General features: G+C 52.4%; 2 protein-coding genes across 5 annotated transcripts; one reads left to right on the plus strand and one right to left on the minus strand.

The window, feature by feature from the left end:
* Positions 1–7,437: 7,437 nt before the first annotated feature.
* LOC105702101 (acetylcholine receptor subunit alpha-L1) lies at positions 7,438–11,087 on the plus strand. 2 transcript variants are annotated; one of them, XM_023432843.1, is made up of 8 exons: positions 7,438–7,492; positions 8,519–8,748; positions 8,876–8,920; positions 9,005–9,114; positions 9,171–9,351; positions 9,435–10,140; positions 10,268–10,491; positions 10,695–11,087. In XM_023432843.1, exons 2-8 carry the CDS (start codon positions 8,569–8,571, stop codon positions 10,902–10,904), a joined length of 1,656 nt encoding a protein of 551 aa, XP_023288611.1. In that variant the 5' UTR covers positions 7,438–7,492; positions 8,519–8,568; the 3' UTR covers positions 10,905–11,087. The 2 variants fall into 2 exon arrangements, with proteins under 2 accessions (XP_023288611.1, XP_012284824.1); XM_012429401.1 differs by having other exon boundaries at positions 7,448–7,510.
* Positions 11,088–11,360: 273 nt separating this feature from the next.
* On the minus strand, positions 11,361–16,110 carry LOC105702103 (lipopolysaccharide-induced tumor necrosis factor-alpha factor homolog). Of its 3 annotated transcripts, none has more exons than XM_012429404.2 (4): positions 15,784–16,110; positions 15,077–15,218; positions 14,727–14,988; positions 11,361–13,303 (listed from the first exon to the last, which is right to left on the minus strand). In XM_012429404.2, exons 2-4 carry the CDS (start codon positions 15,210–15,212, stop codon positions 13,201–13,203), a joined length of 501 nt encoding a protein of 166 aa, XP_012284827.1. In that variant the 5' UTR covers positions 15,213–15,218; positions 15,784–16,110; the 3' UTR covers positions 11,361–13,200. The 3 variants fall into 3 exon arrangements, with proteins under 3 accessions (XP_012284827.1, XP_012284825.1, XP_012284826.1); XM_012429402.2 differs by having other exon boundaries at positions 15,878–16,109; XM_012429403.2 differs by lacking the exon at positions 15,784–16,110 and adding an exon at positions 15,363–15,777.
* Between the last annotated feature and the right edge of the window lie 648 nt (positions 16,111–16,758).

Here is a 16,758-nt window from a genome sequence, read left to right on the forward strand (position 1 = left end):
CGAGGTGCCACCCCCCTGCGAGGCGTTCGGCGATGGAGGACCTCCGGGGTACGTCCAGGTCTACCCGGGAGAGGTTCGTCTCGTTAAAGTCGGGAGGTCGGTCGAGCCAAAAATCGAGTCCCTCCGGAAGGGGCGGTAAAACGGCAGGGGAAGAGGTCGCGCCAGGTTGTAAACATCGACTCCTGGAGAATGGGGAGCGCGGCGAGGGGTGGGGTGGGATTTCGGGAGCGTCGGAGATCGGCAACAATGGCGGCAGCGTCGCCAGGTACTCACGTATCGCTTCCGGCGGGTGGGCACATTGCCCGCGGGCGTCGAGTCCTCGCAGGGTCGAAGGACGAGCTACCGGGCGGCGGGCGTGCCGGCGCGGCTCGGCCGCTGGTCCGGGGTGGCGGTGTCGGCGGCGGTGGCGACGCCTCCTCCTCTCCGTCGGTGGGCGCGCATCCCGGGGCGAGGTCGGCAGGGCCGCCTGGAACTCGCGTCGCGCTCCCCTCCGCCGGGCGCTGCACCCCCCGAGCCCCGACGCGGTCGGCGAGTCGGCGGACTGGGCGCAGCTCGCGTCTCCGTCCTTCCCGCCTAGGCCGCGCGCCGCGGCGCGTCTCGTCGGGCCGCCGGCATGCCCGGTGCTCGGTCCCGCCCGCCTCCGCTCCGCGCCGCCCGGGGCGGACTCACTCCGGGCGAGGCCGGCGGCGCCACCCGGCCTGGCGGCGCATCGCGCGGTCCTTCCGATCCGATCCCGGCTGCCGCTCGCTTCCGCCCTCCCTCCGCCGCTCCGATCCGCGCCCAGTCTCCGGTCCGCACACACTACGCGCCGCGGCGCTCCCGCATCCGAGCTCCCTTCGATACTGACGCTACCCGCCTCGGGAAAGTTCTGCCGCCCCGTCGCGCTCCGCGCGCACTTCGGAGCCCCGCCGCGCGTCCTCTCCGCGCCCCGGGAGCCAATACCACCCCATGTGGAAGCCCCGACGCGAGACGGCGGCGACGAGTCGCGAACTCCGCCGAGTCCGCCCGAGCCCGCCCGAGCCGGCGCCCACCCCCACCACCGCCGCCGCGTCCGGCGCGAGCCCGAGCGCCGCCCCGAGAGGCCCAGTCGATACGGGGACTCGCGGTGCGAGCTCCTCTCGTTAGAGGGTGCTGACCGGCCGACCCGGCAGGGGCGCCGGCCGCGCGATAAACGCCCGACCGTTAACCGTTCCTTTTAACGCGCCGTTCAATTTCTCCGGGCTAAATAGCCCCACCGACCGCTCCGCCGCCTTAACGGCTCCCCGCCCGAGAATCTCCGCGGAGTCGATTATTTCCCGAGCACGCGTTTCCGACCCTCCGACCCTCCGCCCCGCCGACCAGGAGTTTACCTCTTCCCTTGACGAAGGTCCAACGACGCCCCGACCGCTTCTTTCCGTTTCCGGGGTGTCTTCGTCCTCTTCGAGGCGGTGACCCTCCCGCGACCTCTTCGATTCTCCGGACGAGGCGAACGAACCCTGGAATGAAAAGAGAGGGCCAAGTTACGAGGGCGTTAACGTCCATCCGGAAGCGCCGTTTAGCCGCCGTTAGGGAAACCCGCTCCGGTTAATCAAACTCCATTGTTGGCCGCGAGATATGCGTTTATCCCGCGTCGACGATGCGGCGAGCGCATCTCTCGTTACTCCGATGGAGTTCCCGCGATGTTGGCTTTGCGGTTCTCCCGGTAAAGAGCCTCGGCATGTAGACTTTTCGCGCTTTTACGCACCGCGCACGGCACCAAGGGGCGAGACGCCCCAAAGAGACGCCACGCGTCTCGGTTGCGTCGGGATCCCGGGAGCCATTGTTCCCGAAACGGGGACGACGCCGGAAATGATATCGAGATACGCGATGATTCCTCGATCGCGCATTCGACGATCGAAGAATCCTCGACGTCCCGACGTCGCGAGCGAAGAAAAATCCAGGCCGAGGGCGTCTTGGGCCCCTTGCGGAAAGACCGGAAATTCCGCTCCCACGGAATTTACGTAATCGCCGGCAAAAGTGCACCGCCTCTTTATACGAGCGGTATCAACGGCCGATAAACGCCGCCAAGCGTTTGATTCAATTTGCGCCCCGGTTAACGCGCTCCTCCTCGGCCGATAATTTGCAACAATATATATACACATACATATATATATATACATATATATGTATATACGTATTTACCTCTCTGTTTTTCTGCTCGAGCGCCGGAACCGGGTTAAGGTAAACCCCGAGTGATGCCCCCTATCGATAACCCGCCCGATTAGCCGACCCCGGAGTTCGCACTTCCTTCTGAGGCTAGGTTCCGGGTTCGTCGATTTTCGATTTTTCTTTTCCTCTCCACGGGGAATTTAAGTTAATCCGCAGTGCACCGATAAAAATGCCCACGTAAATTCACATAGTCGTTGGTCATTTTGATGCCACAATGAATTTCACTGAAATGACGTCGTCTATGTATCATCACATTCAGCAACTAAGTCGAGTCAATGAAAACTATAATGTTACATCTAATTCAATTAAAACTGCCCCGATACGGTAAACATACGACGTCACGCGTATTTATACATTTTCTAATGTGTAATTAGCGATGTTCTTTTTTTTCCTTCTTTTTAATGCAAACCTTTATTTATGAGGCACGCAAAAATGTATGCAAATTTCCCTGGATTTTTATCAGTGTAGGATGATCGGGGGATCCTGCGTGTTTGCCGATCATTAGTCATTTCGAGGTTCTGGCAAATATTTGGCCTCCTTCCGGGCCCTCGCGATACCGTTTGCCGAGGGGCCGTTTCCACGCGGGGAACAAAGTACACCCGGAGCAATTTCCGGGACACTTCGGGGGCCGCCTCGATGATAGATCATCGCGGAATCACTTCGAGGCCCCTGCTCCGGTGGAAACGCTCGGCTCGGGTTTCCCCTGACCGAGGGATCTCCCGTTTACACGGGCTGGTTTACCGGTTCAGGGTGGCGCCTTTACGTCGGCCGAGCTTAATTTACATGCGAGGCAAATACGAGGGCGCCGGAGTCGAGCCACGTCGGTCTCTGCTTGGACTAATCCTGGACATTATCCGATGCGAATGACCGCCCGTCCCGATTAGAGTGGGACGGCTCTTAGAGTTCATGCAGTTACAGATTGTCAGAGGAAGTTGGCCCCCCTGGGCTCGTTTTAATCCGCTTAACCCTTCCGCCAAGGTGTCCACACGGGGTGCGCGGACAGGACGTATAGAAGATGCGTTCCAATTTTGGGCCTCCACGTGTCTTCGTCGTACAGTCCATTCGTTGCATCTACGTATCTGGATGCACCGATGGAGTGTGCATCGAGAGTCATATGCCACGCAAAAGGTGAAAACGTATTTAATCCTGGCTCCGAGAACGATGTCAAAAGGGACGCCCGAAAAAATGGAGCACCAGGCTAAACATCGCAGATGACTAGGTCAGTGTTTCGCGCCTAAATATATTTGGTTTCTCCACTTTCGCAAAGATGTCGGAGTTAAGGACGATCCGGAGACTTTGAAGACTCGAAAAGACCAACGGGACGTTTCCCGAAGACCGGCGACAAGGGTGGCGTATCCTGGAGAGCCCGAGGAGAGGACGCGCCTTCGCAAGTGGTAATAACGAGGGCCGGTCCGACGCCGACGCCGGCTGACGTTACCGGGTTATAAGATGGTAATGCATACGGTGCGGTAACTATTATGTGTCGCGCGCCGGGCCGAGGCAGTTAAAATGGTAATTACCGAGGTAAGAACGAAATTTCCGACGCCACGGCGGTAAATATTAAACCCCCCTTCCCAGCCTAACCGATGGGGATCTCCAAGTCGTTAAATCGAGAGACAGCCGGGACAACATCCGCTCTTTCTCCTGTCTGTTAAAAAAGGATTACAGAAGAACAAAATTGGAAAAAAAAATAAATACATCTTAATTTATAAATAACGATTAAAGGAAGAGGTAACATCTGCCCCTCCTCGCAACCCCCCATTACAGCGGTGCACTCTGGTATGAGAGTTTCGGGAGAAATGCTCCATAATCAGCGATCAAAGAAATAAACATTAATTCCCGCGAGATTCTTCCCTCCCTTTCTTTCGACGAGCGTCGACCGCGTCGTTAAATCCGCAATCGTTAAATGCCTCGTTAAGTGCGTGACAACGTTTCATCGGCGATTCGCGGATTCGGTTTGATTTACGGCCACGGGTCCACTTCCGGTGCGGCTCGTCCGCTCGAATCGGCCGCAGGGGCCGAGGACCTTGCGGGAGCCGCGACGCGGCTCGATCGATAACGCTCGATCCTCGTAAAGATCCGACGTTAAAGTCCCGGCGATTGTATCGAGCGTCGACGGAATGTCAGACGGGACGATAATTCCCGCCACTACGGCGACGCCCTGGGCGCGTCCGCTCGGCAGCGTCGCGCGTGACGCGGCCAATTTCCCGCGAAAAATCGACGTCGCGTTTCCGTCTTCCCCTCGATCTGCCTTGGGACATCCCTCGTCCACCCGAAATTCCCGTCGCCCTCTTACATCGAGCCCCGGGTGCGATCGGAATTTTTTCATCGGGAGGCGGCAACCAATTCTCTCCCGCCGATCCTTCCGACGCGGAATACGTTTCCGTCGACGGATGGATGGTATCGCATCAGCCTGCGTTCCAGAGGACATGGGAACTCCTGAGTCGATCTTCCATAAAACGCCCGAGACCCGGGACCGCGACGGACCGGAAGCTGGGGAAACCGGAAGCGCCCCGCTGCGGCCGTTTCCGGATGGACGAGGACTCGTCGGCGTCACGATTGTCCCTAGTTACCGCAGTCTCGCGCGCTCGTGAATCGCCGATTACGAACGGCCGCGTCGGAGTAAAAGCCGCAATTGACGCCGCGTAAAGGGCATTTATCCGCACATCATTCGCAATTACTATCGCCCGCCCCACCCCCCGGAGGGCGGAACGTGTTTTCGGACTGGCGAGCTCAAAAATCAACTTTCCTGCAGTGTGCATTAATTATCACCCCTGGCTCTCCCGCCGTTCCATCCGCCCCGCCGTTTCGACCATTCCTCGCGGATTCCAGTGCGGAAACCGCACCGACGCGACCCCGGAAAAAATTGCGCGCGGAAGCGTTTCGACGGGCGTCGACGTTAACGCGACCAGTCGGGGGGGAAAAGGGGAGGCTTCGTTTATTCGCCCTTCCTCCCCCCGAGTAGTTGCATCGGGACGGCGGGATTCCGCAAAAACGCGCCGCGACGCCGGCCATCGCCTATTGCCGGCGCACTCGCGCCGGGGAAATCTGCAATTCCGCTGCGTCGCTCGGCCGGTGGTGTCTCGACGTAGCGGGGTTTTCCGCGTTTTTGCGGGAGGATCCGGCGAGTCCGCTGATAAAAGTGCACCACCGGCCGGATTTGCACATCCGCGGGTGCGCCGCGACGCTTTCTCGCCCGTAAAACCGTTATTCTAATCGTAACGACGATCGTTATAACGCCGGTCTCGGTAAATAAACCGCGGTTTATGCACCTTCGGCGTTCTTGCCGGATGGTAAGTCGCAAGTTTCGACCCCCCGCCGCGGTAAACCGCCCCCCGGCGACTCGGGAGACCGATGCACTTTTGAGTAATGGCGGCTGAACGCAGCGGGAGCACTCCCCTCGAGTGCGGGAATATATCGCGGCCCGACTGTCGTACGGAATCCATTGGAATAAGACCGTTAATATCGCTCGCGCGATTATATGCCGCGTCTTATACCGCAAGGCAGTCGGCTCGTTCCGGCTCCCCCGGATAAAATTCCGCTTTCAATGAAACATTCGACCCGACCGAGGGAGAAGATACCAACTCGAGGTGCGGATTCCATTTCCGATATCGAGAGGTCGATCTCCCCCTTCGGAGACATTCCCCCTGCAGGAAGCTCGAAACGGAGAGCGACGCGGTGCGGCGGAAGTGCCCGCCGTCGCGGCGCCGTGCTTGCCGCAGTTGCGGCATCCGCGCGCAGGTGCAACGCTAGGAGCCGCTTCGCGAGGTCGTGGTATCGTGGACACCTTCCGGTCCCTCATCGCGCGGAACCGCCGCGAATCCGGGGAGGCGGGGCAATTCCGCAGCGGCGACGGGGCCGTCGCGCGTCTGCTTTTACCCGCTATGTACTTCCATCCGTATCCCCCGAGCCCGCACGATGCATATTTATCATATGGAAATATCGGACCGGAGCTGGCCGCCGTAAAATTCTCCTCGGTACTTGAAATTTTCCTCACGGGGGCGAAATTCCGCATCCGCCGCAGGGAGATTCGCCGTGCCGTAGTCGAGAATTTCCGGAGGAATCCCGCGGAGGCAGCCCGAGTTCGCCAGGGTCCCTCGATCGCCATTTTCTGGCCTCCACTGTGAGAGCATCCCCGGAATCGCCGGGCCTGTAAAAATGCCAACAATCAGATTACTCGACGCCGCGAGGAAATCGCCGGAGTCGATCTCCGGTTTCGGAAAACGAGAGAATCGCGCCTCAAAGGCGGAACATGAATGTTTCATCCCGAGCCGGTCCAGTAAATCTATCGAGTGGTTCCGAAGCGCGCCAGCTGCGGCGAGTGGCCATCTCGTTCCGTATTTCCCTCCCGCCTAACCTCCCGTCTCGCGCAGCTGCCTTTCATTAGTATTCATTCGGGCGAGCCTGCCGAAACCGCGGCCCCCCGATGGCCGAGGTCGAGGGCGAACACGCGAGGACCTCCACGCATCGATACCCGAGATATTATCTCCGGCGCCCAATCAATGTCGAGCGATCGCCCCTCGCGACACCCCGGTATCGATACGCTTCTCGCATATGAATATAAATACAAGGAGTAGTGATCGGTCCCTTGGACCCATCCAGCCGGGGGGTCGCCTCCTGGGGCGGGATTTCCCTTTAAACGGGCGCATTAGCGGCCGCAATCCGGATCGATCCCGGCTCCCAATAATATTTTGCCAGGCCCGACGGCGCCCCTTCGCAAGGGCTCGCCGTGGAGAGGCCGATGGAGAGCCGATGGAGGGCCCGATGGAGAAGCCGATGGAGAGGCCGATGGAGAGCGCGCGAGGGCGGGTGGAACCGCCCCCGGGGTGCCCGGGGTGGCGGCGTGATCGGTCCCGCGCAGCTCGTCGTGTCGAACCGCTCTGGCGCACGCGCAGTCGCTATTGATCCTTCGGCGGTGGCTCGGTGCGTGGCATCATCCGCCGGGCAGTGGTCCACCGACCTTACGCACCTCCTTGTCGGTCCCTCGCTCTTCCCTCCTCGTCTCGGGCCGGGTCGTTCGCGAGACCCGCCGCCGATGCGCCGCCGATGGGCTTAGCCCTCCGCGGTGATGCTCTCCGGTCGACCCTCCGGCCGACTCTCCGGCACCCCGAGCGAGCCCTGCGAGGGGATCTCGCGCTCCCCGCGGCGCCGCTGCCTCGGTCGGTAAGGTCGCGCCCCTCCTCCGCGCCGGACCTGCACGAGCCCTGACTACTGACCAGTGGAAGCGGCCCGGCTATGCCAGCCGCCGCCGGGGACCGTAGCGCGACGAAGGCGGACCTCGACCTCCTCTCTGACGAGATTACGAGTACGTGCGCTCCCCGCTGTGAGTAGGGCTTCGTCTTATCGGCTCGATTCCCGTAACCTTCGCCGAGCCGGAGCGGGCTGACCTTCCTCGACCCGCGCCACTTCTCGCCCTCCTGGAGTGAACCCTGAAAGCGGTCATCAGTTACTCGGTGTCCCCGGACGCGAGGCGGATCTCTCCCCGTGAAAGGGACTCCCTACGTCCGGATGAAACGGACAGAGGGGAAGAAAATGGGAAATCGAAGCGACCTCCGATTAACTTTTCCCACGGGTACTTCGGTCACCTGGTTCTAGTTTCGCTTCTTTTAAGTGCCTCCCTATCCGGGAACCAAGGGAGAGGTCAGGAGCAACAGGTTCGCGATTATACGGGGAGGATGCCACGCGAAACGTAACGAGGACGGGTTTAATAGATGCTTACAGTTTCGGTAGTCGAGGCGATGCTTCAAAACCACCCCCGGTAGTTTCGCGTGGAAAACGAGGACTGTGGGTGGAATTTATCGTTTAAATTGTTTATGGGGAATTGAACCACCCGTTCCGTTTCGTTTGACGGTATAATAGGTTGGCGCCCGGATCCCGGAATGCTTCTTCGGGAATAAGAGTGCCCTTAGGGAATAATGCAGTGACGCTAGCTAGCGCGATAACTGAATGAGCATTGACTCCCCGGATAATCGTTCGCCGATCGATCCCAAAGTGCTCCTCGTTCGACTGCAACGGGGTTAACGATCGTGCACTTAGTTTCTCGTTCGGTCAATTTGATCGCGCAGCCACGCACGAGCGGATCGATCCTACCGCTCGTAGTTCGAAACGTCACGTCGGGTTACGATCAGGGAGTAACAGAAAATGAGCATCGGTCGCGAGGCTCGTTTGGACCCGTCATTGTCAGGGGAACTTTCGATTGGCCCATATTGACCGAGCTATTCGGGTCCATTGATCGTCGGTTCCCCCGATATCTCCCTGCACCTAGGCATGATGAGCACCTTATCGCCCCTTTGACTTTGAAATCGGTCTGAAGGGGTTTAATCGTTCGCAGGATGTTCCTCGAGGATACCACGTGGCTAGTGTACCAGGCAACTGGGTGAGATGTTGCAACACTTGTTCTTCCCGATTCTCGCAGCAGGAGTCTGCCTAGGCAATCCTGACGCCAAAAGACTGTACGATGATCTCCTGTCGAACTACAATCGACTCATCCGACCGGTATCCAACAACACGAACACCGTCGTCGTCAAATTGGGCCTTCGTCTTTCGCAGCTCATAGACCTGGTGAGGGATCCCTCGAGATTAACGATTACTTCTTCATTACCTAATGGAAGAACCTAGATAACTTCCTACCTCTTCGTCTTTCCGCAATGTTCATCATTCTAATCGAGATCGTTGTCCTGCATTCCAGAACCTGAAGGACCAAATCCTGACGACCAACGTGTGGCTCGAGCATGTAAGCGAAGAACGGAAGATCTCTATAGAATCTCTGATGGTGCTGGAATTGAGGTAGTTAATTGAATTTATGGGTCTCTTTCAGGAATGGCAGGATCACAAGTTCCAATGGGATCCATCAGAGTATGGCGGCGTGACTGAACTTTACGTGCCAAGCGAACATATCTGGCTACCGGACATTGTTCTGTACAATAAGTGAGTACTTCAATCGGTATTTCCTCCAGAGTGGGCAAAACGAATCGTCGTTTCAGTGCCGATGGGGAGTACGGAGTGACGACGATGACGAAAGCCATCCTGCACCACACAGGAAAGGTAGTGTGGACCCCGCCAGCCATATTCAAGTCATCCTGCGAGATCGACGTTAGGTACTTCCCTTTCGACCAGCAGACTTGCTTCATGAAATTTGGCTCCTGGACCTACGACGGCTTTCAGGTGCCCCTGCAAACCTAGCCGACCGCTTTAACCCTCCGTCCGTTAATAATCGCAACTGATGCTCCTATCTTCGACTACCATAGATCGACCTGAAACACATCAACCAGAACGTAGGGGACAACAATGTAGAAGTGGGTATCGACCTGCGGGAGTACTACCCAAGTGTCGAATGGGACATTCTGGGGGTGCCAGCAGAGCGGCACGAGAAGTACTACCCCTGTTGCCACGAGCCGTACCCTGACATCTTCTTCAACATCACCCTGCGCCGCAAGACGCTCTTCTACACGGTCAACCTGATCGTGCCCTGCGTCAGCATCTCGTACCTGTCGGTGCTGGCGTTTTACCTGCCGGCCGACTCGGGCGAGAAGATCGCCCTCTGCATCAACATCCTCCTCTCTCAGACAATGTTCTTCCTCCTGATCTCGGAGATCATCCCCTCGACCTCCCTGGCATTGCCCCTACTCGGGAAATACCTGCTGTTCACGATGATCCTGGTGGGTCTGTCGGTGGTGATAACGATATTCATCCTTAATGTCCACTACCGGAAGCCGAGCACGCACAAAATGGCACCCTGGGTCAGGAAGATCTTCATAAGGCGACTGCCGAAGCTCCTGCTGATGAGGGTGCCCGACGATCTCCTGAACGACCTCGCCGCGCACAAAATCCAAGGACGCAGATCCGGCAGATCCGGAGGGAAAAAGGACAAGTTCAATGCCGCTGTCGCAGCAGCTGCTCAATCCGCGTCCATGGTCTCTTCACCCGACTCGATCCGTCGCCAGCGAATCGAAGGTGAGGTCGACTCATTCCTTGATATACGCCCATCACCTCGGCCCGGTTCACTCGTGCTCACGAATCATCTCATCTTTTTTCCTTCCACGCTCTTCAGGGTCGTACGGTGACGATCTATTTCTATCAGGTTGCAACGGACTGCACACGACCACTGCTCACAATAGGTTCCTGGTCGGTGGGTACGGGGCTGGCATGGGTGGTTACAATGGTCTTCCTACCGTCATGTCCGGTTTGGATGAATCCTTGAGCGACGTCACGCCCAGGAAGAAGTATCCCTTCGAGCTGGAGAAGGCGCTCCACAATGTGATGTTCATCCAGCACCACATACAGAGGCAGGATGAGTTCAATGCGGTAAGGACGAACGGATATTCCACGTTTCCTGTAATCGACGATCGAGGTCGAGGAACGACTAGCAGCGATTCTTTTCAAGGCTGCTTCCCAGATGCCGGCAAAAAAAATTTGTCTCGACCCTCGTGATCTTTCCCATTCAGGATAAAATTGTTCTCTTTGCTGGAACTCACGTATATGTAAATGAGGTCTTTTCGCGTTTCCAGGAAGACCAGGACTGGGGCTTCGTCGCGATGGTTCTGGACCGCCTCTTCCTCTATATCTTCTCGATTTCTTCCATCGTCGGTACCATTACGATCTTGTGCGAGGCCCCGGCCTTGTACGACGACACGAAGCCCATCGACATGGAACTGTCGTCGGTTGCTCAACAGCAGTTCCTGCCGCCGAAACAGGATTTGTTCGACAAGACAATGTAGCCACTGCGCCGGACTACTTAGAGGTCTGACCTGTTTAATATTTAATATATTACCCGCCGTTAGACTACGAAATTTTCGCTGCGCTATACTTCTCGATTTTTTCATCGATTCTATACTCTTAAACGATTACTATTATATAAACGACTCGGTAATTATCGACACTGTACTTCTTATTGAGCCCATGTCGGTCGTTCGGCCCTCTCTCCGCCGTTCGGTCGGATCATGAAATAAAAGGAAGCTGATGTCTATCCCACCGAGTATTACTCCCTCTTCGCCATCCTCGCAATGCTAAAGTACACCGCAAAGCGTTCTACAAACGATACGTAATTAAATAAATTTCTTAATGAAAGTGCACACTTAAGGTACACCGATGACAGGACTTGGCACATGTCCACGATACAAGCACGTCACTGTACAAGGATTTAATTTCTCCTAGGACTTCCTCCCCTCGTCGAATATAATTAAGATCGTACTTTATTGTACTCGTAATATCCAGCGTACATTTTAATTAGCCGCTCAAAACGCGACGTAATTAAAGCGTCGGACAGTCTCACGCTGACTTAATTCAACAACGATTAAATCTTTCGCGACCACGCATCGTGTTTTTTTCCCTATTTCCTTCCCTATCGTCAAAAGGCATCCCCAAAATAATATTACATGCGTATAACATTCGAGTTAGTACAACATCGATACCTTAATTGTTCGTTAAAACGTACTTCGGTTCCAAAGAGATTTAAGGTTGTGCAGTAACCGCATAATCAACGACCAATCACAACCGCAGAAAATAAAATCCAGTTAGAAGAAGTAATCGCAACTTCCTCGAATTCCTCGTGTAAATTCTGCCAAAATAGTTGTTCGCTAAAAAACGCCTTTCGCATATCGGCAATGCGCGTTAATATTAATACGGTAGCTTCGCTTTATTGGTCTGCATCGTTATGCGTTCTTCCTTAAACAGGATTAATTCCTATATACATATATAGACTTGGGATGATTAATTTACAGAGTATTACTAAATTCACGGATAGGAAGAACGCAGAGTTGATGTCAATAATTATTAGTTTAATATTAACAGCTCTGCAATTTTATTTTCATCGGTGCGCTGAGGACACGAACGTTTGAGTGTACTTTCAGGACCATATCCTTATATAAACGTTAAAATGTACTTCTATAATTCTTGAATCATACAATACGTCGTGTGCACATGTAGCTGTACATATACAAGTATCTGTATACACAGATAAAGTACGAATAGCTAATCCAAGTACGTATGGTAAAAAAAAAAACTAAAAAAATCCGAAAATTACAAAACCTCGGTAATAATATAATTCGCGAGGGTGTACATACACTAACTCTTTCTGTCGGACTAACTACTGCTAAATAATTTGCGATCATCTCCCTTGGCACATCGAGGAAAGAATATAATTACTTTTTTTTTCTCATATTCTGGGAATAACAGTAGCTCAGTTTGAGAGATGATCTTAACGCGACGGAAATTTACTTGGACAGAAAACAGTCAACGCGGCACATACGTTCCTCTCCCACAGAGCTCAATATACATCTACTTACTCTAATCCATGAAAAATGTTCATCCATCAAAAGGTTGTAAAACGTCGTTACAAAAGGTTGTAAATACCGATACAAAATTCCCTATAGTACTTTACATACCACCTCGATAAACTAAACAGGGGGCTCGTAATAACTCGAGGAGCGGAAAGACCTTAACAACGGTAGTTAGTAAAAAAAAGAAAAGAAAAAAGAAAAAAAATGGCCGAGACAGTCAAAGTTTCGAGAATGGGGAAAAATAGTATCTCGGGTGATCACAGTCCTTTCTAGATAAACTCCCTAGGTTCCAAAATGAACAATCCACCCGTCTCCGAAGGAAGGCTCGGCCAAAAAGGAAACATTCACCACGTTTACTTTCTATTTCGCTCACTCCTCCATCATAAACACTGTTAAGTTCGTGTACAACACAAAACTAAACGTCATATCTTTGATATCACTTCGCCTTATCTATAACTAACTACGTAGCTGCCTAAGATGTACTTCTTAGCCTAATCAGAGATTCGTCGAAACGGAGACGCCTAATTTTAGAATTTCAAACCGCGCATCGGTGAACGCTTTGACGTACGCTATTTCATTCCACGTACTGTCTAAAAGTACGTGGAAGAAAGGAAAAAAAAAAAAATTGAAAAAAAGCGAGTGTCGCTATTGTTAAACGTTCGGGACTCCGTCGTGCTAAGTAACAAACTCGGCATGTCCGAATACGTATGCCTGAAGCGTAAGGGGACTAAAACGTTCAACCTTTCCAGGTGCCGATGTACGTTTTGCAATTCGGACAGAAGTGATGAACACTCAAGAAGGCACTCATACAATACGGCAGGCATGAGCAAAGACAACATCTGAAACACAAAAGCAAACATGATAGCACCTAAACGTGACGAGTAAACGGTAAATACCGAGGCGGGCGGGAAGTCGTTAATCCCGGATTATCTCTCCTCTTTTTACATCTAGCATAACGAGGCGACATTGGAGGAAGATGAAAGGAGGTACCAGGTACTAGGGGATCTAAACCCAAATCACACGATTCAATGACTACACCCGAGCCCGACTACTGGATCGTGAAAGGAAGTCTCTGCTATCGCTAATGCACTGCTTTACCTTCCCATAAAGGGAGGGAACTAAACCATACCGATACCCTAGGTGAACTCCGATTACCGCAATTACTTTTCTTGCCCGTAATTCGAAATGTGCCTCTCCATCCGCGAGGATATCCCATAAGATCTTTACAAGGTCGAGCAAAGAAAAACATCTCGGAATAAAATATGATCCATTTTGAAAATATGACCGAAAACGACGCAACGGCGTCCGCTGTACGCGCATGTATGCCGTGCTATACATAATTGCAGACGTACGCGTTCGCAGGCGCGCAATTGCGCTATCGGAATTGTGCTCACGTTGCAAAGAGCGTACATGGGAGGAGGTAAACAGCGAGGTAAAAGTGCGGAGGCAACGAGCAAGGAAGAAGTACGTCCAAAAACGGCGGATCACTGTTGGAATACAAAACAAAACCGAGGAACGTTCTAGGTGGCCTCTCCGCGGTAAAGGAGATGGTACGTAAGTTATTTACTAGCTATATAAAGAGAGCACAATTGGAGAACCGGTACTTGAATATTTTCCGCGATGCACCAGAAAGTTCGTATATTTTCGTTCGTCAGGTATGTAGAGCACGTATGCGTGCCCCGAAGTCGGTGCAGAGGTTCTGGAGCGTTATAAAAAGGCACGGCAGTTCGTTACGTATTCACCTGAAGAAGTCACTTCATCTAGAGGGAAGATAAAGGATACGGTAATTTCTGTAACACGACGCTTCAATAAACCAGGGAAGTTGACGCTAGCCTTGGCAATCCCAGTTTGTATTCGACAAACGGCGGGATCTCGGTCTTTACATATGCAAATGTACACGCTGTGTAATCGTGTTATCAGTCTACTCTAATTTTACAGGTAACGGGGCCGCAACAGTGAGTAATGCGCCTCACGGTAGAGTGCTGAATAATAATATGTTTCGCGAAAGATATGGCAAGAACTGACGTAACTTCACACTTGACTAATTGAATCATCGGATATAGATTTCGTATCATGCAAATGGTTTTCCTTCAGTTGTTTTGCCGATAAGGGCAATTAGTTTATCCAGAGACGATGATAGGAGATATACCCGACTTATGAAAAAGTAGTCAGGACTTCGATAAGAATGTAGCGTGAAGAATATCGAGAACAAATTATCGTACTTGTTGTTCCAGTTTTGGGAATATGTGAAATAAGACTTACCCAAGTAAGCAGAGAACGATACAGCAAATGTGTGCACTAGGTTGATGGTCTGAAACGGTTGTAGTCTTTATGTCCATGTGACACGTTGGACAGGTCATTTTTACAGGGTTTGATCCCAGAATGTAAGACACGTGATGGTGAACGACTCGTACTTCGGAGGGAGCGGTAAATGTTTGCGGGGGATTGTACGGAGGTTGTGGGAACCGATTGGTATCTTTTTGTCTTCCATCCGGTGGCCTCGTTATCGGTGCCTGAACTGGATCTGAAAATTATTTTGCAATATTTTTATCGTACCTCCCATAGATATACGGACATTAATTTAATAATAAATGCAGTAACTCTCTACTTACAAGGCGCTGGAGTTGGCACATTTTGAGTTCCCGAGCTACAAAATTGAGCGATAGCTTCTTCATAAGACGGAGGAGCTAATAAAGGTGGAGCAGACGGCTCGTTACTACTACTGGGATTTCCTTGATTCTTCTCCATGTCTTTCTGTAAAAATCCAATTTCCACGCGTTCCTTTTATTTTATTATCATTTATTCCTTAACACTTTATGGCATGTATACAATAAACAGAAGATAAGCTCAAATCAAGAGCAATTTGTAGCCGGCTCTTAATTACGCCATTTAACATACCATTATAGCACCACTTGCAAAATCCTAAAGAAAATGCAATTCCAATCGCTAACCTTAGATGGGAAGCAAGACAAACATAACCCTGACATCGACATATCTTATCTTTGGGTCATTTTATACTGAAAAAATTCTCATTGACGTAACGAGAGATCTTTTCTATTTCCAATCGCTCCATGCAGCGTTCATACCGGATGAATACGAACAAGATTTGCATTAACTCTTTTTGAATGCCAGTCGAATCAACCAAAAGGAATATAAAATTCAACCAAAATAACCAAAAACGTCTCTCTGGATATCACTCATCACCGTAGACCATTCCGAGAAGCTTAGTACATAAATGTTAGAGACACGTATCTACATATTCATAACAAAAAAGGCGAGCGTATCATCGAGGAAAAATTACGGGCCACTAAAAACTTACCGGAGAGGAAATGTTTTGTCAAGGACAGTATAATCGAGTATACCTGAGTCACAAGGACTACCTGATCAAGAGGATCAAGGACCACCAGCCTCACCTTCATAACAGGTCCAATCACTTATTGGCAAGGAACCGATACGATTTCACCGGACCTCGTTCACTAGTTGCAGAGTTACGAGGAAGTTCCTGGGCGAGCGAAAGGGAAAGCGTCCGGCCGACTTTTGGTTCGTGCGAGCGTAGACTCGTCAACGTTTGCTTTGGCGGGGCCGACTCTCCACGAGCGAATCGCGCGAACGTCACAACATGCCGCGGGGAAAAGGACGGAATTCCGTGACGCAAGCTGCACGCCAGAGATGAGTTGGGAGATTGCTTACTGGTAGGGTCGCGCGATCGCATCCTGTGCTGCCCTCTGGTTTCGTACGTTAGCTTCCACCGTTTTTTGCCCCCTATTTGCAGATAAAATAAACAAGGTAAGTGAAGAGTAAAGTCAAAGAGGGCGCCACGAGTGTTCTTCCCTTATCATCAAAAGCGGGCAGTGTCGGTAAGCGTAGGTAAGCCACCACCGTCAACTGCCGCATGGTATTACTATCACGAATACGTGAGCCGCCAACGGCGACTGGTAGATGGAACAGCCATCGCGAGTGCGCGAGCCCCTACCAGAAATTCGTTGCGCCGCCTTTGGGGGCAAAAAACTGTGAAAGCTAACGTACGAAATCAGAGGGCAGCACAGGATGCGATCGCGCGACCCTGCCCGTGAGTAATTTCCCAACTCATCTCTGCTCATCTCTGTAGATACATGCTGAAACATGCCACAATGCAACGGAGAGAGATAAATTTATCAGGATAATAATCCGTGTGAGAGAGCGAAAATATTACCAATGCAACTATTAATAGGAAGTACTTCAAGAATATTGTTTATAATCGTTTAATTTGTAGGTTAGTTCTGCTAGAAAATTATTCCATGAATGAGAGTGCGCG

The sequence above is a fragment of the Orussus abietinus genome, unplaced genomic scaffold (genome assembly GCF_000612105.2).
Source record: "Orussus abietinus isolate OABI.00-Male unplaced genomic scaffold, Oabi_2.0 scaffold22, whole genome shotgun sequence".
Taxonomy (NCBI): domain Eukaryota; kingdom Metazoa; phylum Arthropoda; class Insecta; order Hymenoptera; family Orussidae; genus Orussus; species Orussus abietinus.